The 25098-nt window shown below is 46.3% G+C and overlaps 1 protein-coding gene and 1 long non-coding RNA gene across 3 annotated transcripts in view; one reads left to right on the forward strand and one right to left on the reverse strand.

Moving 5' to 3' along the window:
• Window positions 1-14199, forward strand: part of ESRRB (estrogen related receptor beta) — a 159614-nt gene extending 145415 nt beyond the window's left edge. For both annotated transcript variants that reach the window (XM_054028149.1, XM_054028150.1), the window contains 2 exons: window positions 23-292; window positions 9739-14199. In XM_054028149.1, the coding sequence (XP_053884124.1) occupies window positions 23-292; window positions 9739-9983 (515 nt within the window). In that variant the 3' untranslated portion in view covers window positions 9984-14199. The remainder of the gene's footprint in view (window positions 1-22; window positions 293-9738) is intronic.
• Window positions 1-25098, reverse strand: part of LOC128837187 (uncharacterized) — a 64981-nt gene that overhangs the window by 2804 nt on the left and 37079 nt on the right. Inside the window, exon 2 of the long non-coding RNA XR_008444916.1 lies at window positions 9036-9127. This is a non-coding gene — a long non-coding RNA (uncharacterized LOC128837187). The remainder of the gene's footprint in view (window positions 1-9035; window positions 9128-25098) is intronic.

A 25098-nucleotide genomic window follows, 5' to 3' on the forward strand; every position in this document is an offset into this window, starting at 1 on the left:
TGCTTGTCATTTGCCCTGTCAGGTTTCTCTAATCTCTCCCTGGGGGACCAGATGAGCCTCCTGCAGAGCGCCTGGATGGAGATCCTCATCCTGGGCATTGTATACCGCTCACTGCCCTACGAGGACAAGCTGGTCTACGCCGAGGACTACATCATGGATGAGGAGCATTCGCGCCTGACGGGGCTGCTGGAGCTCTACCTGGCCATCCTGCAGCTGGTGCGCCGGTACAAGAAGCTGAAGGTGGAGAAGGAGGAGTTTGTCACACTCAAGGCCCTGGCCCTTGCCAATTCAGGTAAAACCATGGCCCGGACTGATGTGAGGCTCAGGGAGCCAAAGCCAACATGGATCTCGCACTCCAGGATGCTCCTGAAAAGTCAGAGGATCAGTGCCTGGCTATGCGCTGGCTCCTGGTAACAATGAGTCTCTCCAGTGGGTCTAACACAGCGCCCACTCTCTCACACTGTTTTTCTTTCAGCTTAGAAGTGAATTGAGTACCTGGTGAAAATGTAGGCCTTATCTTCAGGGGTCTGGAAATAGAGTATAGACCCTTTCCCCTCTTAGAATGCTGCTCCCAATATGGGCCCTGGTTGGAGAGGAATGATTGGCTGGAGCAGGAGTTGAGGTATGAGATATGAGCCCTTTCACTCACGAGTCCCCAGCTCCAATCTGGCCTCAAGTTCGTTGAGTGGGGGGACTGGCTGGCTTTTGGAGAGAAAACTACTGAATCTGCCCACTAGTGTACTGGATCCAGTCAGACCTAGGTCAGGGGGACAGGCTGGATCACAGAATGGGATATGGAGCCTTTTACCTTGAAGTCACCAGTTCCTATTCAAGCCCAGGTCAGGGGGAGCTGGATGGCTCTTGGAAAATGGGATTCAGCACTTTTTGTTTCTAAGGCCCTGTTTGAATCTGGCCCAGCTCAGTGGTGACTATAGAGAAGTCAGACTGTAAAATCAAATTTTACACCCTACTCAAACAGATGGGGTGTTGGCCAGTGTGAACTTAGTTGAGGGTTCCAATCCCAGTTGACAATTGGCCACAACACCAAAACCACCACTCCAGTTGGCACTAACTGTCCCCCTTTGTTAGCAGCCTCATCAGAGAATCCAAGGTCTGAACAGGCCACAGAGAGTAAACTCCAGTTCAGCTACAAAATGGGGAGAGGCCCTCCAGAGCAGAGTGAGGCACACTGGTTGGGATTAGGGCAGTAAGAGCTTGCCCCAAATCACAACAGATAGTGTGTGCTATGTTAATAATGCACATGCAGCTGAAAAGGTTGCTACTCTCACTGTTCCCTGGTGGACAGATGTGTAAGTCACCAGAGCTAAAGCTACTGCATGATGAGACTTGCCTGCCTAAGCTTTCAGAGATTCATAGAGCTTAAGGCCAGATGGGACCATTAGATCATCTAGTCCAGTGGTTCTCAACCAGACATCTGGGGTCCCCTGGGGGATGTGAGCAGGTTTCGGGGGTCTGCCAAGCAGGGCCAGTATTAGATTTGCTGGGGCCCAAGGGATAAAGCCGAAGCCCCACTGCATGGGGCTGATGCCCCAAAGCCCCAGACCCGGGGCTCAAGCCAAAGCCTAAGCCTGAGCAACTTAGCTTTGCGGGGCCCCCAGGGCATGGGGACCCAGGCACTTGCCCTGTTTGCTACCCCCTAATGCCGGCCCTGGCTTTTATATGCAGAAAAAAATATGTTGTGACACAGCTGGGCGGTGGAGTTGGGGGAGCCTCAGAAAGATAAAGGTGGAGAACCCCTGATCTAGTCTATAACACAGGCCATTTAACTTTACCCAGTTACTCTGTATTGAGCTCAATGAGCTGTGTTTGTAATAGTCTAAAGCAGAGCTCCCAGAAAGGCCTCCAGTCTTGAAGATATCAAGAAATGGAGAATCCAGCACTTCCGTGGATAGTTGGTTCCATGGTTAATCACCCTCACTGTAAACAGTTTGTCCTTACATTCCCATTTGAATTTGTCTGGCTTCAGCTTCCAGCTATCGGTTCATGTTATGCCTTTCTCAACTAGATTAAAGAGCCCTTTAATGCCTCGTATTTTCTCCCCGTGAAGGTACTCAGACAGCATAATCAAGTCAGCTCCCAAACTTCTTTTTGGTAAACTAAACCAATCAAGCTGTTTAATCTCTCACTGTAAGGCATTTTTTTCAGCCCTTGAATAATTTTGTGGCTCTTTTTTACACCCTCTTCAATTTCTCAACATTCTTCTTAAAACGTGGACACCAGAACTGTATGCATTATTCCAGTCTCGGTTCCCCCAGTGCTGTAACAGAGGTAAAGTCCTCCCCCTACTCACTACTCCCGTTTATAAGACCACATTAGCCCTTTTTACCATAGCTTTGCAGTGGCCGCTCACGTTGAACAGCTTGTCCACTATGATCCTCTAAATTATTTTCAGATTCACTGCTCTCTAGGATACAATTCCCCATTCTAGCGGTGTTGTCTGCATTCTTTGTCCCTAGATGGCTAACTTGGCATTTTGTTTCAATGGTTGCTCTGTATGATCACACGGTCCTCATCATTAGTTACCACTCTGACAATCTGTGTCACCTACAAGTTGTACCAGCAGTGATTTTATATTTACTGCCAGATCATTGATGAAAATGTTGAATAGCATCAGGCCTAGTACCAATTCCTGCAGAACCCCACTAGAAACAACCCCATTTGAAGATGATTCCCCATTGACAACTACTTTTTGAGATCTGTCAGTTAGCCAGTTAACATGCTTTATTGCTATAGTGATAATTTTTTAATCAGTGTTGTGTGCTACTAAGTCAAACATGTTACAAAAGTCTCCGTCTGTTATATCTATTCAGTTACCTTTATCAACCAAACTTGCAATCTCCTCAAAGAACAAAATCAGGTTTGTTTGACGTCTTATTTTCCATCAAATAATGTTGACTGTCAAATGTTATATTCCTATTCTTTATTAATGGAATCCTGAATCAGCTTTTCCATTATTTTTCCTAGGATTGAACTCAGGATAACTCGCCTATTTCTCTGAGCTTTACCTTTTTGAATATTGGCATATTAGCATTCATCTAGTCTTCTGGATTTTCCCTGATTTATTAAAAAATTATCTTTGAGACAAAGCTCTTGAGCCAAATATTTTAGGATTTTAGGGTACAAGTTATCTGGGCCTACTGATTTTAAACCTGTTCATACCTAGATGTTGTTTAACGTCGTCCTCAGTTACTCATGGACTGGAAAGTAGTTCATCATCCTCAGATAATGAGATTACATCATTCTGCTTTTTTCCAAATACAGAACAGAAATGTTTATTGAATACTACTGCCTTTTCTGCATCATTATTAACAAGTGCACAATTTCCATCTAGTAATGGAGTACTGTTGCTAGAATTTCTTTTGTTCCTAATATACTTTTAAAATAAACCTTCATTATTGTCCTTAGCCTGCCAGCCATGGATTTTTCCCTGATGTCCTTAGTTTCCCTTATCAATTTTCTGCACTTCATCACTTCTAATTTATATTGATTGCCATCTATTTACCTCTTTTTCCATTTGTTATGAGTTGCTTTTATATTTCTAATTGCTGCCTTCACTTTGGAATGGACCAAGATGGGCTTTCTTGATTGCCAAAAAGCCACCATTCCACAATCTAATAAACTCTTTATGAAGAAATAGCCTCCAACCTAAAAGGAGGGTCCCTCCATTAGACAGGGAGCAGAAACCAGAGCAGTGATGTGAAGGAAGCTACAGGCCCTAACACCCACCCAGCTGGGCTAAAGTTACAGGGGTGCAACCGCTTTGACTTCAGTGGGTTGGTGCAATACAGCTGCAAGCAGAATTTGTTTTTTACAGTCCCAGTATTTCTTGCTCAAATGTTTGAAAGTCAACAGCGTGTGAGATCTCCCTGGATGTGTCTGTTTTTTTCCTGTGGGAAAAATAGGATGTGATCATGTAACTAAAAACTGTATCACAATCTATACACACACGTGGCTGAATTAAGCTAACCTTAGGCTGGCATTTTCTAACTTTTTAGTACTGGACTTAACCTTAATGTCCTTATAATGTCACTATGGATTCAATTTCCATATCGAGGGGCACAAATGCAGTGACACATATAAATGCTTGCATGCAAATGGCCAACACCTGCACCTATAGATGTACCTCTGAGCCAGTCCCCAACTCTAGGGATCATGAGCTAATTCAGTTTAAACTAAGTGGAAGGATAAACAAAAATAAGTCTGCAACTAAGGCCTTTGATTTCAAAAGGGAATTAGTTAGGGAAGTGGACTGGACTGAAGAACTCAAGGATATGAATGTACAGGAGGCTTAGAATTACTTTGTCAAAGTTGCAGAAGCTATCTGAAACCTGCATCCCAAGCACGGGGGGGGGGGGGGGAAATTCATCCAAACTGGATGAGCAAGCACCTCCAAGAGGTTATTAAGAGAAAGCAGAAAGCCTACAAGGAATGGAAGATGGGACAGATCAGTAAGGAAAGCTATCTCCTGGAGGACAGAAAGTTTAGGGAAAAAGTGAGAACTGCCAAAAGCCAAACAGAGTTGGATATCGCAAAGGAAACTAAAGCCAATAGTAAAAGGTTATATAGCTATATAAACAATACGGAAAGAAGAAGTGGGGCTGCTAAGCACTAAGAAGAGAGTGGAGATGAAAGATAATCTAGGCATGGCCTCTGTTTTTAATAAGGCTAATAAAGAGCTTTGGGAATAGTGGCAGGGTGGCTATTGGGAATGAGGATATGGAAGCAGAAATTACCACATCCAAGGTGGAAGTTAAACTCAAACAGCTTAATGGGACCAAATCAGAGGACCTGGATAATCTCCATAGAATAATACTAAAGGAACTGCCACATGAAACTACAAACCTACTAGCAAGGATTTTTAATGAATCTGTAAACTGGAGGGATGGTCATGCCTTCTGACTGGAGAATTGCTAATATAGAACCTATTTTTAAGAAAGAGGGGAAAAAAGTGATCTGGGAAATGACAGGCCTGTTAGTTTGACCTCAATTATACGCAAGGTCTTGGAACAAATTTTGAAAGAGAAAATAATTAAGGATATAGAGATAAACAGTAATTAGAATAAAATACAACACGGTTTTACAAAAGTTAGATCATGCCAGATGAACCTGATCTCCTCCTTTGAGCAGATAACTGATTTTTTAGTCAAAGGAAATGCAGTAGATCTAATCTAACTGGATTCCAGTAAGGCATTTGCTACAGTTCCACATGGGAAATTGTTAGTTAAATTGGAAAAGATGGAGATTAATGAGAGAATTGAAAGGTGGCTAAAGAACTGGTTAAAAGGGAGACTACAGTGGGTCATTCTGAAATGTGAATTGTCAGCCTGGAGGGAGGTTACTAGTGGAGTTCCTCAGGGATTGGTGTTGGGACCAATCTTATTTAACATTTTCATTAATGACCTTGGCACAAAAAGTGGGAGTGTGCTAATAAAATCTGTGGATGATACAAAGTTGGGAGGTATTGCCAATATGGAGGAGGATCAGAATAGCATACAAGAAGATCTAGAGTATGTTGAAAACTGGAGTAATAGAAATGGGATAAAATGTAATAGAGCAAAATGCAATGTCATGCATGTAGGGACTAATAACAAGAATTTTTGCTATAAGCTGGAGAGATATCAGTTGGAAGCAACGGAGGAGAAGAAAGACCTGGGTGCATTGGCTGACCACAGGATGACTATGAGCCACCAATGTGATGCAGCCGTGAAAAAGGCTAATGCAATCCTAGAATGCATCTGGCGAGGTATTTCCAGCAGAGAGAGAGAAGTGTTATTGCCATTATACAAGGCACTGTCGAGATCTCATCTGGAATACTACGTGCAGTGCTAGTCACCCACGTTTAAGAAAGATGAATTCAAACTGGAACAGGTGCAGAGAAGGGCTACTAGAATGACCAGAGTAATGGAAAACCTACTTTACGAGAGGAGACTCAAGGAGCTTGACTTGTTTAGCTTAACCCAACAAAGGCTGAGGGGAGATATGATTGCTCTCTATAAATAATGGAGAGGAGTTATTTATGTTAAGTGCCATTGTTGACACAAGACCAAATGGATATAAACTGGCCCTCAACAAATTTAGGCTTGAAATTAAACAAAGATGTCTAACGATAAAAGGAGTGAAGTTCTGGAATAGGCTTCCAAGTGGAGCAGTGGGGTCAAAAAACCTAACTAGCTTCAAGACCGAACTTGATCAATGCTGAAGGGCTGGTATGATGAAATTGCCTACAATGGCATGTGGCCCATCTGCAACTGCTACTAGCAAAAATCCTCAGTAGCCAGAGATGGGGCACTAGCTGGGGAGGGCTCTGAGTCATTACAGAGAATTCTTTCCCAGGTATCTGCTTGGTGGGTCTTGCCCACATGCTCATTCCCCCAGGTCAGATTGGAAGAGACACTGGGGTTTTTCACCTTCCTCTGCAGCATGGGCATGGGGCACTAGCTGGTTTAAACTAAAGACTCAAATTTAGAGAGAGACCACCATTTACTCTAAATTATGATTTGAGGACTTCAATAATTCAGCCAGAGGTTATGGATCTATTAAAAGAGGGGTGTGTGTGTAGGATTGCCAATTTTGGTGGTACATAGTTCTGGAGGTTTCATCACATTAAAGATTAATCTTTAATTCCTGGATACTCCAGGACAATCCTGGAGCGTTGGTATGTGTGTGAGGGTCTGTGGCCTGCAATGTGCAGGAGATCAGAGTAGATGATCACAATGGTCCCTTCCGGCCTTAAAGTCAATGTGAAGAAGCCGAGTGACTCAGCTGGGCACAGACAGGGGATTGGTGGGAGACAGCTTCCATTGCTGGAGCCCTGGCAGATCACGGACCCTTTTTGTGTGTAAAGCTTCAAGGAGATGCTGTGTGGGACTACTGGAGGGAATGAGCGTGGTTTTATTTGGAGAATAACCAACAGATAAAGAGCAGTGAAGACGACCATTTCCCAATACTTCATTCTAAACATCCCGGCAGGGAGCAGGTTCTGACTCGCCAATTGCCATTACTCCGTGCTGTGTGCACCACAGTGTCAGCCACTGCCACCCAGAGCCTAAGCATTCAGAGGAAGGGGAAAAACCCAAAGGGGCAGAGATTCATTTAAATTCTAGTGCTGAGAGGTTCCCTGCAGTTTAGCCCAGAGCCCTAGTTAGTTAGGGGCATCTCATCCTGTCCGTAACCTTATCCCTTTATTTCCTGCAGCTGCCCTGCCTGAAGACATAATGCTGAGGTGATTTGAGCACAGTTCTGCAGCAAGGGGGGAGAGATAGCTCAGTGGTTTGAGCATTGGCCTGCTAAACCCAGGGTTGTGAGTTCTCCTTGAAGGGGCCATTTAGGGATCGGGGGCAAAAATCTGTCTGGGGATTGGTCCTGCTTTGAGCAGGGGAGTTGGACTAGATCAGGGGTCTCAAACTCAAATGACCACAAGGGCCACATGAGGACTAGTACATTGGCCAAGGACTGCATTACTGACACCTCCCTCTGCCACCCTTGGCCCCGCCCCCACTCCACCCCTTCCATGAGGCCCTGCCCCCATTCCAACCCCTTCCCTGAAATCCCCACCCCAACTCTGCCCCTTCCTGCCCCCAGGGAGGGCAGGAAGGGTGTAGTGGGGGCTCAGGGCAGGGAGTTGAGGTGTGGGGTGCAGGAGCGGGTTGGGCTGCAGGAGGGGCTGGGGGGGGCAGGCTCCGGCCCGACACGCACTGGGGGCAGGGCAGGCCGCCTGTCTGCCTGTCCCTGCACTGCTCCAGGAAGTGGCCGAAACCTGTGGGAGGAGGGGCACAGGGGGTCTGTGTGTTGCTGTTGCTTCAGGCACCACCCCCAGCAGCTCCCATTGGCCAGGAACGGGGAACTGCGGCCAATGGGAGCTGCTGGGGCGCTGTCTGAAGCAAGAGCAACACACAGAGCCTTATGCCCCCACGTTCCGGCCGCTTCCCGGGGCAGCATCGGGCTGGAGCCGCTCTAGATAAATGCTTTGGGGGCCCAGGAGGAGCTTGTGGGCTGCAGAAAACAACCCTGCGGGCTGCATGCAGCCCCTGGGCCGCGTGTTTGAGACCCCTGGCCTAGGTGACCTCCTGAGGTCCCGTCCAACCCTGATAGTCTATGATTCTAAGGGGTGAACTGTGCCACAAATTCTGTGATGGTAGAACATGGAGACCCCTACTCCTAGGGGGCCCCAGTGCCAACTTAAACTAAACTTTTGTTGTTGGGGGAGGTAATAGGCCCTGTTTGCAGCAACTTCAACAGACTGGCTGTCCATTATCACATGTGCACTCTGTCCCCCATCCACGGAGCTCTGCAGAAGTGCAGGCATGGCTCTTGCTGAATGCACATTAGGAGGGAGTCCTTAGATTACCAAGCCGTGTGCCCCTGCGGGCCACAGCCTGGCAGCCTCCCTCCTCCTCGGTGCTCTGGCAGCTGTAAAAATTCATAGCCATTGATTTTGTAATTAACAGTTTATCAATGCAATCAACACTGGCTCGCTGATGGATTGCTGGGAAATTAATCCTGCAATGTTATTTTAGTTTTTGCAGGCCGCTGCAGATTTGGAGCGCTTCTCAGCTCTTCTTAGCATAGAGAATGGGTTTGGGGTGCGGCTGGGTCTTTATGAAAGAAACACAGAGGCGAGGAAATGGGAAATACATTGCTGCTAAGGCTCTTCAGCCTATAGAAATCAGCTGGCAAAGAGAAGCAGCACTGTTACTCTGATTCACCTACCATACAACAGCAACCCCACTGCAAGAGTACCTGGTATATAAAGCACAGCAAGGTACACGCTTCCACCTGATCCCACTGCCCCTAAGGGAATGAACACAGGGAGTGTGAGCTGGGACATAGAGCTAGTGATAAGGAGTCAGATCTGGTGTTCTCCTTTGAAGCTGACTCGCTGCACCTTTGGACAAGTCACTTAGCAGCTCTGTGCCTCAGTTTCCCCATCTGTAACACACCTCCCTCTCAGCTGGGGTTTGAGGCTTATCTGTAAAGCACACTGAGACCGGCAAAGTACGATTGTAAGCACTCACCTCAAGGGCAAAAGCGTGGTGTTAGCAGCTGCCCATGTGCTCAGCTAGATTGCGCAGCCACTCCAGTCACACTGCTCAGCAAACGGGGGGGACTGTGAAGAAAGGATAGTTTTATTTTTGCTGGTTAAAAACCACACTATCGCCGCTCTGTGAGTCTCTGCTCCACCATGTCCTGAGCTGGGTATGGTCCTGCCAGTACTCCAGGAAGCATTTCCATCTCTCTGCCACCCCAAGCAGCTGCTCAGCAATTAGTTCATACAGATGAAGCTCTGTGGAAGTGTTAATTATACCTCCTGCGATCACTTCTGATTGGTGGCATAGCAGCAGCCCCTCACTGTTCATGCCGCTCCCCCTCAGGAACACAGAGGGCTAGTAAGCAGAGGAGTAGCCAAGTACCCAGCCTAACTTCAGGCTGGCATCGTTCTTGCACAGCTCTTTAGCCCACCTGTAGAAGTGGTTTGTTGATAATGCAATTCACCAGCCACCCTTTGCAACCCTAGTGACCCCTGAGCACCCACTGCCAGAGTGCTGCAAAGCCTGGCACAGGCAGCCACGCTGGGGGCACACCCACCCTGCCAGCTCTTCTCACATGGGCCCTGAGCTACTTTCCAGCAGCTGCAGCATTGACAAAGCCTTAGATTCACATGAAAAATGCAGTTCTGTTTTTTGACCGTTGCTCTTTGCTATTCATCCCCCCGCACAGATTCCATGCACATAGAGGACATGGAGGCGGTGCAGAAACTCCAGGACCTTCTCCATGAAGCCCTGCAGGACTACGAGCTGAGTCAGCGCCACGAGGAGCCGCGGCGGGCGGGCAAGCTGCTGCTGACCTTGCCCCTCCTGCGGCAGACGGCCGCCAAAGCGGTGCAGCACTTCTACAGCATCAAACTGCAGGGCAAGGTCCCCATGCACAAACTCTTCCTAGAAATGCTAGAGGCCAAGGTCTGACGGCACTGGTGCCAGCCCACAGCGGCCGGGGAACAAACTAGAAACAAAGACGCAGACAGAGCAATCCAAACAGCAGCAGGGGCTGGCTTTTATCTCCAATCATTTATTATGGAAGAATTATTTAACGTCCAACTGTCGGCCTGTCTGCAGACTCATGTACAGAGGGGGAAACTCTTTTAATCAGTCACCTGTTTCTCTGTTTTTGTTTTCTCGGTAGGAAGTACCAGAGCGTGCTCACGCTCATGCACTTGCAGAAGGGGCTGGAGGGAATGTGGGCCCCAGAGCAGTTACGCTCTCTGCCCTATCCGGGGAAGCCTGTTCCCCAGCTCCCTCCACCAACTCTGGAGAGGGGAGGGGGGATTGAAACAGGACATGAGGAAGCAAAGAGTCAATAGACTTCAACTACTGGTGTTGTGAGGGGGGAGACAGAGACGGCACCTCCTGATGTTTGTCATCTCATCCCAGCTCACAGGCCCATGGGGCAGGTGCTTGTTTAGAGAAGAGCCTCATGGGACCTCTTCACTCAAAAATGGTTGCCTCCTGCACTCCTCTAGCTACACATAACACATGTACATAGAGGCCCCACTTCCTATTGGGAAAGATGCTCCTGCCTATGTAAAATAATCCATGATCTTGTACAGTGTGTCATTAGGCCTGGCTATTCTAATCCTGGGGCAATCCCACAGGCTAGTCAAGTGGGAGGCTCCCTGTTTCAGAGAATGCAAGTCCCCACTCGCGAGGGGATGAGCCTGACATTTTGCTCCGGTGCTGGATTCACGATAGTCTCTGCATCCTCACACATGGTGCTAATTAAAATCCCCTCATTTCCACCATGCAGTGCATCAAATCTGCCTCGTCAACTCAGAAAATCGTCCTTCCCCTACTCACATGACACAAATACCTGTCTGCAATAACGGGGCCCAAATGTAAATACCCCCCTCTCCCACCCAGGGATTGCCCATCCATTTTTGAGAGAATGGATGTTTACCTCCATAGATGCTTGGACTTTACTCCACTCATTGGTTGGGAACAAAGGGAATTGTCCTTTGGAGAAAACTATGTACCACAGGCCCAGGAAGCTGCTAGTTGATGCCAACTGAAAACACATTTAATCCCTGACTCCCACTTACCATTGGCCATGTCCCTTGCCTCCCTTCCACCCCAAAAATAATCAACAGCCCATCTCAGACTGCTCTATGGCCTCGTGAGGCCTCATGGGGCTGGCTCCAAAAGAAAATATTTATTTTCAAGAAACATTCATGGAGGTTTGTGCTTCTCTCCTAGGGTTGTCCTACTCCCCACCTCTAACCAGGTTTCTAGAGTGGTTTTCTAGAGGGGAAATACCCCAACTCCAGCAGTCAGAGGGGAACTTGGGTGGCTGAAGAAATTGGGGAAGGAATTTTAGTGACTATCTCTTCTAGGGCACTTGTTCAAAGCCAGCCTGACACAGTGATGGCCAAAAATTATCTTCTGGCACCAGATTTGGGACAGGGGTGAAGAGTCTTGGTTAATTTATGCATCCTAAAACTACCAGCAGGACAGGCACTCATTAAGCCCTTGCTGGCAGTCTCAGGAGAAAGGCTATGAACTCCCTAGAAGTAGTACCTCTGAGGCAAGGGTGAGGCACATTAGCAAACAGTATAGTGGAGCTTGATCTCCATGAGAGAAGCAGGCATCATTGTTCAGGGCTGTCATTCAAACAACTTTTGCTAGTGCTACACTCACTCCCTTTCTGGATCAACCACATTAGAGAACAGACAGAACAACCCAATACAAGGCTTAGATGGCAGAGCCAGCTGTCACTTGGGAGATGTGCATCCATTTCCTCAAGGCCGAGAATGGACAGCAGCCTTGTGCTTCGAAGAGACGCCGGTGCTGCTCACCAGCTGCTCTGGAAACAGAGACTTTGATTGTATAAAACATCCACGTAATGCTCTGTGACCTGAGATGGGAAAAACCTGTTGTCGGCGAGTAGCCAGCTCTGAGTACATGCTGCACCTTGGCAGCTGTTTCTGGCTGTGTAGCATCAGGTAATTTTACTCACAAGCTGGGATGGGCTCTCCCCAGCACTGTGGCCAACACCCTGGATTCACTGCCTGTCAATGCCATTTCCACCTGGAGCTCTGCAGGCAGCTGCACTGACCTCTGTTCTGAGCAAGCATGGCCATGCCTCTTCTGTGCAAAGCACCCTGATGCAGACCTGGCTGGGGAAGCCCTCAGAAGCGATTAACATCAATGGCCTCAGCCAAAGGTCCCTGCCGGGAGCCTTATCTCTTTGTTGCAAAAGGGCTTTTCCTACACTGCTACTGGTGTCAAGTATCAGAGGGGTAGCCCTGTTAGTCTGAATCTGTAAAAAGCAACAGAGGGTCCTGTGGCACCTTTGAGACTAACAGAAGTGCTCCCAATACTTCTGTTAGTCTTAAAGGTGCCACAGGACCCTCTGTTGCTCCTGGTGGACAGTTTTTGAGTCACTAAGGGAAAGTGAGCCCCTCAGGAGGGAGAAGAGAGGAAGGAGGGAGCTGCTGAATCTAGGTCCCGTCCCCCCCAAGGCTGCTGGCTAGTTCAGCCTGAAGAGTTTAGTGGTGTGACTCTTGTAGTGAGAGTGGAGTGTAAAGCTTTTGAAGGTGCTTTCTGCAGTTACCGCCTCACCCTTCTCCCCTAATGTGCTACCAGTGGAGATAAGCAAAGCCTAAAGCAGGCTGGATGTACACACTCTGCCCTCAGAAGAGCTGGAGGACTCTTTCTCCATTTTATCTGCATAACCCTTGTGCCCTTCAGGTCCCCTCACACCCATAGCTCCAAGATGACAGACCTTGGACCAAGCCATATAAGTATCTCAATGGGCTGGAAAAAAACAATCAGTTTGTTAATTAATCACTTTGCCTCTAAGCAAGGGCTGTGATCTCCCCCCCCCCACCCCGGAAATGCAAAGGGAACACATGCCTGGAACAGACCCCCCTCCACCCCCCCCAAATGGCTCCCCACCTTCTTTAACTAGGAAAGAAGGCCACAGCTCTTTAGCACATGAGGTAGTCATAGGAAACCTACACCCAGGCTTACTCTAACCAGCCAATATAGCACTATGACAGCACTACTTAGACTCGGGGGATGGATGCCCAGAAGAGCAATGGCATTTGGGTTTATGGGTGTGTCGCACTCCAGGCCTCTCACACTTTGAGAGAGCCTGGGGGGACTGCAGTGACTGCTTAGGCTAGTGTATGCTCAGCAACATCTCACACACACTGTAAGTGATCTAACAATCTAGTCTTTAAATAGGAAAGAGGTTCTAGGACAGATTCCCTGGGAGTCCTATAGGGAATTCATGCCTAGTGTAAGAGTCATTGATCTAGTCCTGTACTACTGTAACTTCACATGGTGTAGGAGATGCTGGAATCCAAACTCTGGGATGCACGTGGTTACTGAGATAAGTTTAAAACAAGACACAGAGGTACGTGCCTCAACAAGCGTGCATGAGCATAAAGCTGAGTCCACCATTCATTCACACTAACGGGAGCTACATCACAGCTCCCGCTCACCACGTACCACACACAGCAAAGCTTTGCATAGGCAGATAAACTAAATAGCTGCCAGCTGCTACAGTCCTACTCAAGAGGGGACAGCGCCTCTTAGTCACATTCCTCTTGGAAAACAGAGGTCTCTGGCCTCCGGTGCAAACCAAATTGCACAGGGACCAATTCAGATAAATGGTGAAACACTGCATGGAACTAGGTTTCTGGGCAAACGGGCATTACCTCACAGTGAAACTATGAAGCTACATAAGAAACACTGAACCACAACCTGGCAGTATAGTTCATGCCAAATAGGGGGCGTTATTCTCTCTCATTAACCTGACTGCATCAATTTTTGAACTATTACAAACATATTATAAAATCATGCTGCACCAGAAATATGTAAGCAACTATTAAAGGAAAAATCACTGAGAAAGACCCTAAAATGTAACTGGCTGAGCTGAGAAAGAGCTTCCACCGTGTATCCACAAGCTACAACCAGACACATGGTCAAAGTCCACCCCGTTTCTGTGGCTGCATTATATGGGGAAGCGGGAAAGAGAGGGAGGCTGTGCGAATGATGCAGGGCGTTATAGTCAGACAGTGCAATAAACAGTATCTATTTTACTCAACTATTATCTGCTCCTGAAAAACTGTTAAATAAATTGTATTCTTGTGGTACAGGACATTTCAAACAAAACAAGAAATAAAACACAGACATGTACAAACTAAGCCAGCCAAGGTGATGTTTATTGGGTTTCTGAAATGCTCCTTCCCGCTTTGCTTAGGGCAGGTGGCGTTTTGCAGTGCACTGCAGGGAAACTATACCCATTTCACTTTGTACAGAGCACTATGAGAAACCGTTTAGAAAAGCCTGACTTATGAGAAAGGATTAAAACAAAACTGGGCATGTTTAATCTTGAGAAAAGACACCTGAGGGAGGATCTGATAACAAGTCTTTAACTATGTTTAAAGGGGGTTATACATGGACTGTGATCAATTGTTCTCCATGTCCACTGATGGTAGGTCAAGAAGTAATGGGCTTAATCTGCAACAAGGGAGATTTAAGGTAGATATTAGGAAAAGCTTTCTAACTCTAACACAGCAGGGCACAGATTATCCAACAAATTCTTGGAATGTATTGGAGACAATTTTTTATTTCAGAAGGTGGAGAAAGCTACAAGGGGGAGGCTGTTCTAGATTTGATTTTGACAAATAGGGATAGGGTTACCATACATCCGGTTATTCCCGGACATGTCCGGCTTTTCGGCAATCAAACCCCCGTCTGGGGGGAATTGCCAAAAAGCCGAACATGTCCAGGAAAATGCCGGCCGGGCACTTCCCCTCCCCCGGCTGCTCTGCTCCTCCCCTGACTCTTTGGCTATGTTTAAGAGCCGAGCTGCCCGAGCGCTATGGGCTTCAGGCAGCCCCCTTGCCTCCGGACCCCAGCCGCCGGCCGGGAACTTCCCCTCCCGGGCTCCGGCGGTGCAGGGTCCAGAGGCATGGGGGCTGCCCGAAGCCGGTAGCGCTTGGGCAGCTCGGCTCTTAAACATAGCCAAAGAGTCAGGGGAGGAGCAGAGTCTCTGGCCGCGGCGGCTCTGCTCCTCCCCTGACTCTTCGTCTCTGTTTAAGAGCTGAGCGCTGCGGGCTACGGGCAGCCCCCATGCCTCTGGACCCTGCGCCGCCGGAGCCCGGGAGGGGAAGTGCCCGGCCGGGGGCGCAGGGTCCGGAGGCATAGGGGCTGCCCGAAGCCCAAGCACTACTGGCTTCACGGTTTGCCGGGCAGCCTCCAGACCCTGCGCCCCCCGCTGGCCGCTTCCCCTCCCGGGCTCCAGCTGCGCTGGGGAAGCGCCGGCCAGGGGCGCAGGGTCTGGGGGCTGCCCGGCAAACCGTGAAGCCGGTAGCGCTCAGGCAGCCCTTTTCACGTGGCTGGGAGTGGGAGGGAGGAGGGGGTGGAGTGAGGGTGGGGAAGGGGCGGGGGTGGGAAATGGGCAGGGCCAGGGCCCCATGGAGGGTCCTCTTTTTTTATTTGTTAAATATGGTAACCCTAAATAGGGAGGAACTGGTTGAGAATTTGAAAGTGGAAGGCAACTTGGGTGAAAGTGATCATGAAATGGTAGCGCTCATGATTATAAGGAATGGAAGGAGGGAGAACAGCACAATAAAGACAATGGATTTCAAGAAGGCAGACTTTAGCAAACTCAGGGAGTTGGTAGGTAAAATCCCACAGGAAGCAAGTGTAAGGGGAAAAACAGTTGAAGACAGTTGGCAGTTTTTCAAATAGACATTATTAAGGGCACAAGAGCAAACTATTCCACTGCGTAGGAAAGATAGGATGCATGGCAAGAGACCATCCTGGCTTAACCAGGAGATCCTCAATGATCTAAAACTAAAAAAAAAAAAAAAAAGAGTCCTACAAAAAGTGGAAACTCAGTCAAATTACAAAGGATGAATATAAACAAGTAAATATATAGGGACAAAATTAGAAAAGCCAAGGCACAAAATGAGATCACACTAGGGACATAAAAGGAAACAAGAAAACATTCTACAAATACACCTCTACCCCGATATAACACAACACGATATAACATGAATTTGGATATAACGCAGTAAAGCAGTGCTCCGGGGGGGGGGGGGGGGGGGGGGGGGGCTGCGCACTCCAGCAGATCAAAGCAAGTTCGATATAACGCGGTTTCACCTATAACGCAGTAAGATATTTTGGCTCCCGAGGACAGCGTTATATTGGGGTAGAGATGTACATTAGAAGCAAGAGGCCAACCAAGGAAAGAGTAGGCCCATTACTCAATGAGGGGGCAAAGACAATAACAGAAAATGTGGAAATGGCAAAGGTGCTTAACGACTTCTTTGTTTCGGTTTTCACCAAGAAGGTTGGTGGCGATTGGATGTCTAACATAGTGAATGCCAGTGAAAATGAGGTAGGATCAGAGTCTGAAATAGGAAAAGAACAAGTCAAAAATTACTTAGACAAGTTAAATGTCTTCAAATCACCAGGGCCTGATGAAACACATCCTAGAATACTCAAGGAGATAACTGAGGAGATATCTGAGCTATTAGCAATTAACTTTGAAAAGTCATGGAAAACAGGAGACATTCCAAAAGACTGGAAAAGGGCAAATATAGTGCCTATCTATAAAAAGGGAAATAAGGACAACCCATGGAATTACAGACCAGTCAGCTTAACTTCTGTACCCAGAAAGATAATGGAGCAAATAATTAAGCAATCAATTTGCAAACATCTAGAAGAAAATAAAGTGATAAATAACAGTCAGCATGGATTTGTTAAGAACAAATTGTGTCAAACCAACCTGATAGCTTTCTTTCATAGGTAACAAGCCTTGTGGATGGGGGAAAGCAGTAGATGTGGTATATCTTGACTTTAGTAAGGCTTTTGATACTGTCTCACATGACTTTCTCATAAACAAAATAGGGAAATACAAGCTAGATGGAGCTACGATAAGGTGGGTGCATAACTGGTTGGAAAAATCATTCCCAGAGAGTATTTATCAGTGGTTCACAGTCATACTGGAAGGGCATAATGAGTGGGGTCCCACAGGGATCGGTTCTGGGTCCAGTTCTGTTCAATATCTTCATCAATGATTTAGATAAGAGCATAGAGAATATACCTATAAAGTTTGCGGACGATAGCAAGCTGGGAGGGATTGCAAGTGCTTTGGAGGAGAGGATTAAAACTGAAAATGATCTGGACAAACTGGAGAAATGGTCTGAAGTAAATAGGATGAAGTTCAATAAGGACAAATGCAAAGTACCCCACTTAGGAAGGAACAATCAGTTGCACACATACAAAATGGGAAATGACTGCCTCGGAAGGAGTACTGCGGAAAGGGATCTGGGGGTCATAGTGGATCACAAGCTAAATATGAGTCAACAGTATAACGCTGTTGCAAAAAAGCAAACATCATTCTGGGATGTATAGCAGGAGTATTGAAAGCAAGACATGAGAAGTAATTCTTCCGCTCTACTCAGCGCTGATTAGGCCTCAGCTGGAGTATTGTGTCCAATTCTGGGTGCCACATTTCAGGAAAGATGTGGACAAATTGGAGAAAGCCCAGAGAAGAGCATAAAAATTATTAAAGGTCTAGAAAACATGACCTATGAGGGAAGATTGAAAAAAAACATGGGTTTTTTTAGTCTGGAGAAAAGAAGACAGAGGGGACATGATAACAGTTTTCAAATACATAAAAGGTTGTTACATGGAGAAGGGAGAAAAAATTTTCTTCTTAACCTCTGAGGATAGGACAAGAAGCAATGGGCTTAAATTGCAGCAAGGGCAGTTTAGGTTGGACATTAAGAAAAAGTTCCTAACTGTCAGAATGGTTAAACACTGGAATAAATTGCTTAGGGAGGTTGTGGAATCTCCATCATTGGGGATTTTTAAGAGCAGGTAGGACAAACACCTGTCAGGAATGGTCTAGATAATACTTAGTCCTGCCTTGAGAGCAGAGAACTGGACTAGATGACCTCTCAAGGTCCCTTCTAGTCCTACGATTATAAGCTTCTATATAGTTAAGACACTGGAACAGGTTACCAAGAGAGATCATGGAAGTCCCATCATTGGAGGTTTTTAAGAACAGGTTGGACAAACACCTGTTAGGGATGGGCTAGGTTTACTTGTTCCTGCCCCAGTGCAGGGGGCTGGACTTGATGACCTCTTGGGGTTCCTGCCAGCCCTGCATTTCTGTGATTCTGTCAAAATTCTCTTGTGAACAAGTAAATAAACCTGGCTGTTTAAAGTTTGGCCAGCAATTCTGCTTTTACCTATGGTGATGAATGCAATGTACTTGGCACTGGCCTGGGAAAGGTCCATCTCTGTTTTTGCACTTTTGTCCCTGCAGCCTGAGCTGCACTTTCATAGGGCACAAAAATAAGCAAGTGATGAAAAAGCTTGAAGCTGTTCCAGTGAAACAGTGACTTGCTAATCATAAAATACACAGTAGGCCTAAATGCAGCAGTGACATGAAGAATGATGCAAGCTGCATAGCAGCTCTAAGTTGCTCAGAAAATCAAGGGAAGCAGTAAAGTGGTGTAACTTGCCCTCATCTGGCATTCACAGGATGTGAAAAATCTCACACACTGAGCAGGTGGAGGAAGAGTGGTTCACTGGCTGAGACAGAAAATTGGGAGTCATCAAACCTGGGTTCTGAGCCTACTGCTATCACCAATTCTGGGACCCGCGGCCAGTCAGTTCCCCCCTCTCTGTGTTATTCACTCCATGCTGAGTACATCTTACATTGTGCATGGTGTGAACTCAGCAACGCTGTGGGGCAGAGCTGTAGCTCCTCCTCCAAGCCACCCACGACCACTGTGATACCTATTGTCAGGTAACTAAGGGTATGTTGGACCCTGCAGCTGGAAGCAAGCCTCAGCGTGGGTAGACAGGCCTGAGCTAGCACTAGAAATAGCAGTGTGGACCTTGCAGCTTGGACAGCCCATCAGGCTCTCAAGCCTACCCAACCCCATCTCTGAGCTCTGGCAGCTAGCTCCAGTCTCTGCTGGAGCTGCAACATCCACACTGCTATTCTCAGTGTCCTAGCTCAAGCCTCACTAGTGCGAGTCTGTCTACCTGGGCTCCCTCCCCGCTGCAGTGTAGATGTACCCAGGAGGCCTCTCTGCCCTCTGGCCTGTAATCTATAGAGAAGAGGAGGGGAAAACACCTTTGGTGGCTAGAGGAGGAAGGGGGCAGGATCTGGACAGGATTAGTATGGAAAGCAGGGGCTGAAAGAGGATGGGAGAGGTTGATCAGAAGAGTAGTGTGAGTAAACCCAAATCCCTCACACATAGCCCCCAGGTGCTCCCCCACCCACAACTATCGCCACACACACCCCAAAAATCTATCCCTCTTCCAAACTCTGCCCCCCCACCCCCGCATTGGTGATCTCTGCATCCCCTCACCACCAAAGTGTTAAATTTTGTTCTCCAGTACCAGTAAATGACAGAGTTATGACTCACTCCACATACTGCATCCAAATGCTTCATCGTCCAAGGAAATTTTCTCTCATTGCCACTGACCTGTAACTGACACCACCCAAAAAACTGGAAAACTAACTATGGGAAATAAACTGAAACCCAGTTACCGGGATGGGAGGGAGAAACCTAAAAGTAAACTAGGTGTGGCTAAGAGAGTTTGGGTAACACATTATCTGTATGGTAGCTGTAATGAAACACAATGGGCCTGATCCAGAGGCCTTTTCAGCCAGTGGAGAGATTTCCATCAACTGTAAACAGATTTAAATCAGGCCCAGTGTGATTTTCGTCTTTATATGCAGAGTTCAGGTCACAGAGAAGTTGAGGGCACCTCAGTATCAGAAAGGTGTTCTAAGTCGGAGGAAATTCAAAGAAGAGCATCAAGAATGACCAACAGACAGTAAGGACTGATGTGAGAAAAGATTACAAAAACGAGGGCTCCAACACCAGCTTGGCATGAGGGCACTCAGCAGCTCCCATGGTGACCCCTCTGGTCAGATTTTCAGAAGAGTTCAGCATCCAATGTACTGAGCTCCTTTGAAAAGCTTGTCACTCAGGTTGTGCCTAAATGGGAGCTGAGCTCTTGAAAAGTCTGACCCCAACTGAGGGTGCTGAGCAGTGAGCACATATGAATACCTGGCCCATAGTGGCCCCTAGAGACCATTTTGATGTGGATGATTGCCAGAATGCAGGACTCTTCTCCCGTCATGGCTTCTACTCTGAGTATGTGTTACGAAAATGAGTGGTCCAAAGTGAATTTCCCCTTTAAGGCAGCTGTCCCGATGCTTTATTCTGCCTGAGCTAGGTACTTTATGGACATGTATGAAAGCAAGGTCCCTTCCAAGAAGAAATTACAGTTTAAATGATATAGAAGATAGATCTCTTTAGTCATTCTTTCATGCACAGTACTGTAGGCAGTTAGCGTGTATTTTCAAAGCAGTTTACAGACAAGAACTAATTAATACCGTACTTAGACTGGTGATTTTTTCTGATTTAAGAAACAATATACCCTTCTTCCTTTTATTATTCATTTAATCCTTGCCCTAATAGATTCCTTTCCCACCTGAAACTGAAAGAATGATAAACGCACCTTGCCCTTTACCTGGTAATCTCTCTTTATTACAGTACAAATGAAATGTTTGGGAAAAGCCAAGTTTTTAAAGTATTTCTTGAGGCTGCTGTCTCTCTACTAAACTTATTTTCTGATTTGAAATTCCACTTTTCGTAAATTCCAGAATCAAAATTCTCTTTTCCAAAACATTTGCAATGAAAACATTTACCCTTTTACAAAATAGTCTGAGCCAAATGCATTACTGGAACAAATGGAGTTACACCTGGGACGTATTTACTGCTCTGATTTCAATGAATTGGCACTGCATTTTCAATAAGCGTTATCATACACTCCGAACATGGCTGCAATTGTAGAATAATAAAGGTAGAGCAATGATCAGATAAGCAGAAGCTAAAATAGAGCAAACTAAAACCACTTTACCTAAATTGCCTGGAAAGCAACACAAAATCAACCCTGTATTTAATAGATCAGTTAGAACCAAACCATGTAAATCACGTTTTTAAGGAGGGTTAATTTATACCACCTGTCAATTAAATTGAGTGCAATGCGTAGGTTATGAATACATTTATTGGGATGAAAAATACTATATTTGGAAGGAAAATGATCCATCTGAAGCCAAAATTATAATCACCTCCGATAATTACATTTTCAGAGTTGTAAAATTCATTTCTATTGCAACACTGAAATCAGTCAACTCTGCACATAATTTTCTAATACCATGTACATGATCAAACCCAGATTCATTAACCAAAACATAAACAACCATTTTACCAGCAGTTAATGCCACTGCTAACCAATGATCCCCTGGATCTGATTTAGAAGACAGTGTAATATCACCAGAACCCAATGACCAACCCCACTGAGCAAATGTAATCAGGGCTAACAAGCAATTATTTATCTCCCATTGGTTTCTTCAGAGCTTTACAACATTCTGCCAGGAAAGCACACAGAAACCTCACGATTGTACTTTGGGAGTAATTCTATCCCCAGCCCTCTCACTACCTCTCTGCCTCAGTTTTTCTAGCTGAGGATAATATTATGCAATAAAGGTGTTAGAAACCTGGACGAGTTTCCCCAGGCAGATGCTCACCAAGCTGGATCCCCTGTGCCCTCAGGCTTGCTGGGGGTGGACAGAGACTAAGAACTGGCTCTGGGCCTCCAGACAATCCCCGGGTGCAGATCTCCAACTCCCCTTCTGAGGTATTGGACTCTGCAGTCCAACTGTCTAGGGCCTGAAACTAATACCAACTCTCCCATGTCTCCCTAGTGACTACTTCACTCTATCAGAGTTTCACCGAAGCTGTGGACCCTCTGGAATACTATTTCACCCGTCAGGGCTACATGACAATTAAAGCAAGTAACACAGAGACTTTGCACAGGAATCTCTAAACCCATTTACTCACAGACAAGCATAAGAGATGAACAGATCTATGGAAAAACAACGAAACCTGCATGGAAATCCCTGTCTCAGCTTCCTCGCAGCTACACATGAGGAGTGATAAGGATTTGGTTATATAGGGAAGATGAGGATTGGGTCAGTTTCCTTTCAGGGTTCCATAAGAACATAAGAAAGGCTGTACCGGGTCAGACCAAAGGTCCATCTAGCCCAGTAGCCTGTCTACTGACAGTGGCCAATGCCAGGTGCCCCAGAGGGAGTGAACCTAACAGGCAATGATCAAGTGATCTCTCTCCTGCCAACCATCTCCATCCTCTGACAGACAGAGGCTAGGGACACCATTCCTTACCCGTCCTGGTTAATAGCCATCAATGGACTTAACCACCATGAATTTATCCAGTTCTCTTTTAAACTCTGTTATCGTCCTAGCCTTCACAACCTTCTCAGATAAGGAGTTCCACAAGTTGACTGTGCACTGCATGAAGGAGAACTTCCTTTTATTTGTTTTAAACCTGCTGCCTATTAATTTCATTTGATGACCCCTAGTTCTTGTATTATGGGAATAAGTAAACAACTTTTCCTTATCCACTTTCTCCACATCACTCATGATTTTATATACCTCTATCACATCCCTCCCTTAGTCTCCTCTTTTCCAAGCTGAAGAGTCCTAGCCTCTTTAATCTCTCCTCATATGGGACCCGTTCCAAACCCTTAATCATTTTAGTTGCCCTTTTCTGAACCTTTTCTAGCGCCAGTATATCTTTTTTGAGATGAGGAGACCACATCTGTACGCAGTATTCGAGATGAGGGCGTACCATCGATTTATATAAGGGCAATAATATATTCTCAATCTTATTCTCTATCCCCTTTTTAATGATTCCTAACATCCTGTTTGCTTTTTTGACCACCTCTGCACACTGCGTGGACATTTTCAGAGAACTATCCACGATGACTCCAAGATCTTTTTCCTGACTTGTTGTAGCTAAATTAGCCCCCATCATATTGTATGTATAGTTGGGGTTATTTTTTCCAATGTGCATTACTTTACATTTATCCACATTAAATTTCATTTGCCATTTTGTTGCCCAATCACTTAGTTTTGTGAGATCTTTTTGAAGTTCTTCACAGTCTGCTTTGGACTTAACTATCTTTAGCAGTTTAGTATCATCTGCAAACTTTGCCACCTCACTATTTACCCCTTTCTCCAGATCATTTATGAATAAGTTGAATAGGATTGGTCCGAGGACAGACCCTTGGGGAACACCACTAGTTACCCCTCTCCATTCTGAGAATTTACCATTTATTCCTACCCTTTGTTCCCTGTCTTTTAACCAGTTCTCAATCCATGAAAGGACCTTCCCTTTTATCCCATGGCAGCTTAATTTACATAAAAGCCTTTGGTGAGGGACCTTGTCAAAGGCTTTCTGGAAATCTAAGTACACTATGTCCACTGGATTCCCCCTTGTCCACATGTTTGTTGACCCCTTCAAAGAATTCTAATAGATTAGTAAGACACGATTTCCCTTTACAGAAACCATGTTGACTATTGCTCAACAGTTTATGTTTTTCTATGTGTCGGACAATTTTATTCTTAACTATTGTTTCGACTAATTTGCCCGGTACAGACATTAGACTTACCGGTCTGTAATTGCCGGGATCACCTCTAGAGCCCTTTTTAAATATTGGTGTTACATTAGCTAACTTCCAGTCATTGGGTACAGAAGCCGATTTAAAGGACAGGTTACAAACCTTAGTTAACAATTCCGCAACTTCACATTTGAGTTCTTTCAGAACTCTTGGGTGAATGCCATCTTGTCCCAGTGACTTGTTAATGTTAAGTTTATCAATTAATTCCAAAACCTCCTCTCGTAACACTTCAATCCGTGACAGTTCCTCAGATTTGTCACCTACAAAAGCCAGCTCAGGTTTGGGAATCTCCCTAACATCCTCAGCCATGAAGACTGAAGCAAAGAATTCATTTAGTTTCTCCGCAATGACTTTATCGTCTTTAAGCGTCCTTTTGTATCTCGATCATCAAGGGGCCCCACTGGTTGTTAAGCAGGCTTCCTGCTTCTGATGTACTTAAAAAACATTTTGTTATTACCTTTGGAGTTTTTGGCTAGCCGTTCTTCAAATTCCTCTTTGGCTTTTCTTATTACATTCTTGCACCTAATTTGGCAGCGTTTATGCTCCTTTCTATTTGCCTCACTAGGATTTGACTTCCACTTTTTAAAGGAAGTCTTTTTCTCTCTCACTGCTTCTTTTACATGGTTGTTAAGCCACGGTGGCTCTTTTTTAGTTCTTTTATTGTGTTTCTTAATTTGGGGTATACATTGAAGTTGGGCCTCTATTATGGTGTCTTTAAAAAGCGCCCATGCAGCTTGCAGGGATTTCACTTTAGTCACTGTACCTTTTAACTTCTGTTTAACTAACCCCCTCATTTTTGCATAGTTCCCCCTTTTGAAATTAAATGCCACAGTGTTGGACTGCTGAGATGTTCTTACCACCACACGGATGTTGAACGCTATTGTATTATGGTCACTATTTCCAAGCGGTCCTGCTATAGTTACCTCTTGGACCAGCTCCTGCGCTCCACTCAGGACTAAATCTAGAGTTGCCTCTCCCCTTGTGGGTTCCCGTACCAGCTGCTCCATGAAGCAGTTATTTAAAGTAAAGTATTGAGATAGGGTTACCATATTTCAGCGAGCAAAAAAGAGGACGGGAGGAGCCCCGCCCTAGCCCCGCCCCTGCCCCTCCCACTTCCCGCCCCCCCTGACCTCCCAACCCTCCCCCCGTTCCTTGTCCCCTGACTACCCCCTCCTGGGACCCCTGCCCCTAACTGCCCCCCAGGACTATCTAAGCCTCCCTGCCTCTTGTCCCCTGACTGCCCCAACCTTTATCCACACCCCCACCCCCAGACAGACCCCTGGGACTCCCACGCCCCATCCAACCACTCCCCACCCCCTGACAGCCCCCCCCAGAACTCCCAACCCATCTAAACCCCTCTGCTCCCTGTCCCCTGACTGCTCCGATCCCTCTCCGCACTCCTGCCCCGTGACAGCCCCCCCCAGAACTCCCAACCCATCTAAACCCCTCTGCTCCCTGTCCCCTGACTGCTCCGATCCCTCTCCCCAC

The sequence above is a fragment of the Malaclemys terrapin genome, chromosome 4 (genome assembly GCF_027887155.1).
Source record: "Malaclemys terrapin pileata isolate rMalTer1 chromosome 4, rMalTer1.hap1, whole genome shotgun sequence".
Taxonomy (NCBI): Eukaryota; Metazoa; Chordata; order Testudines; family Emydidae; genus Malaclemys; species Malaclemys terrapin.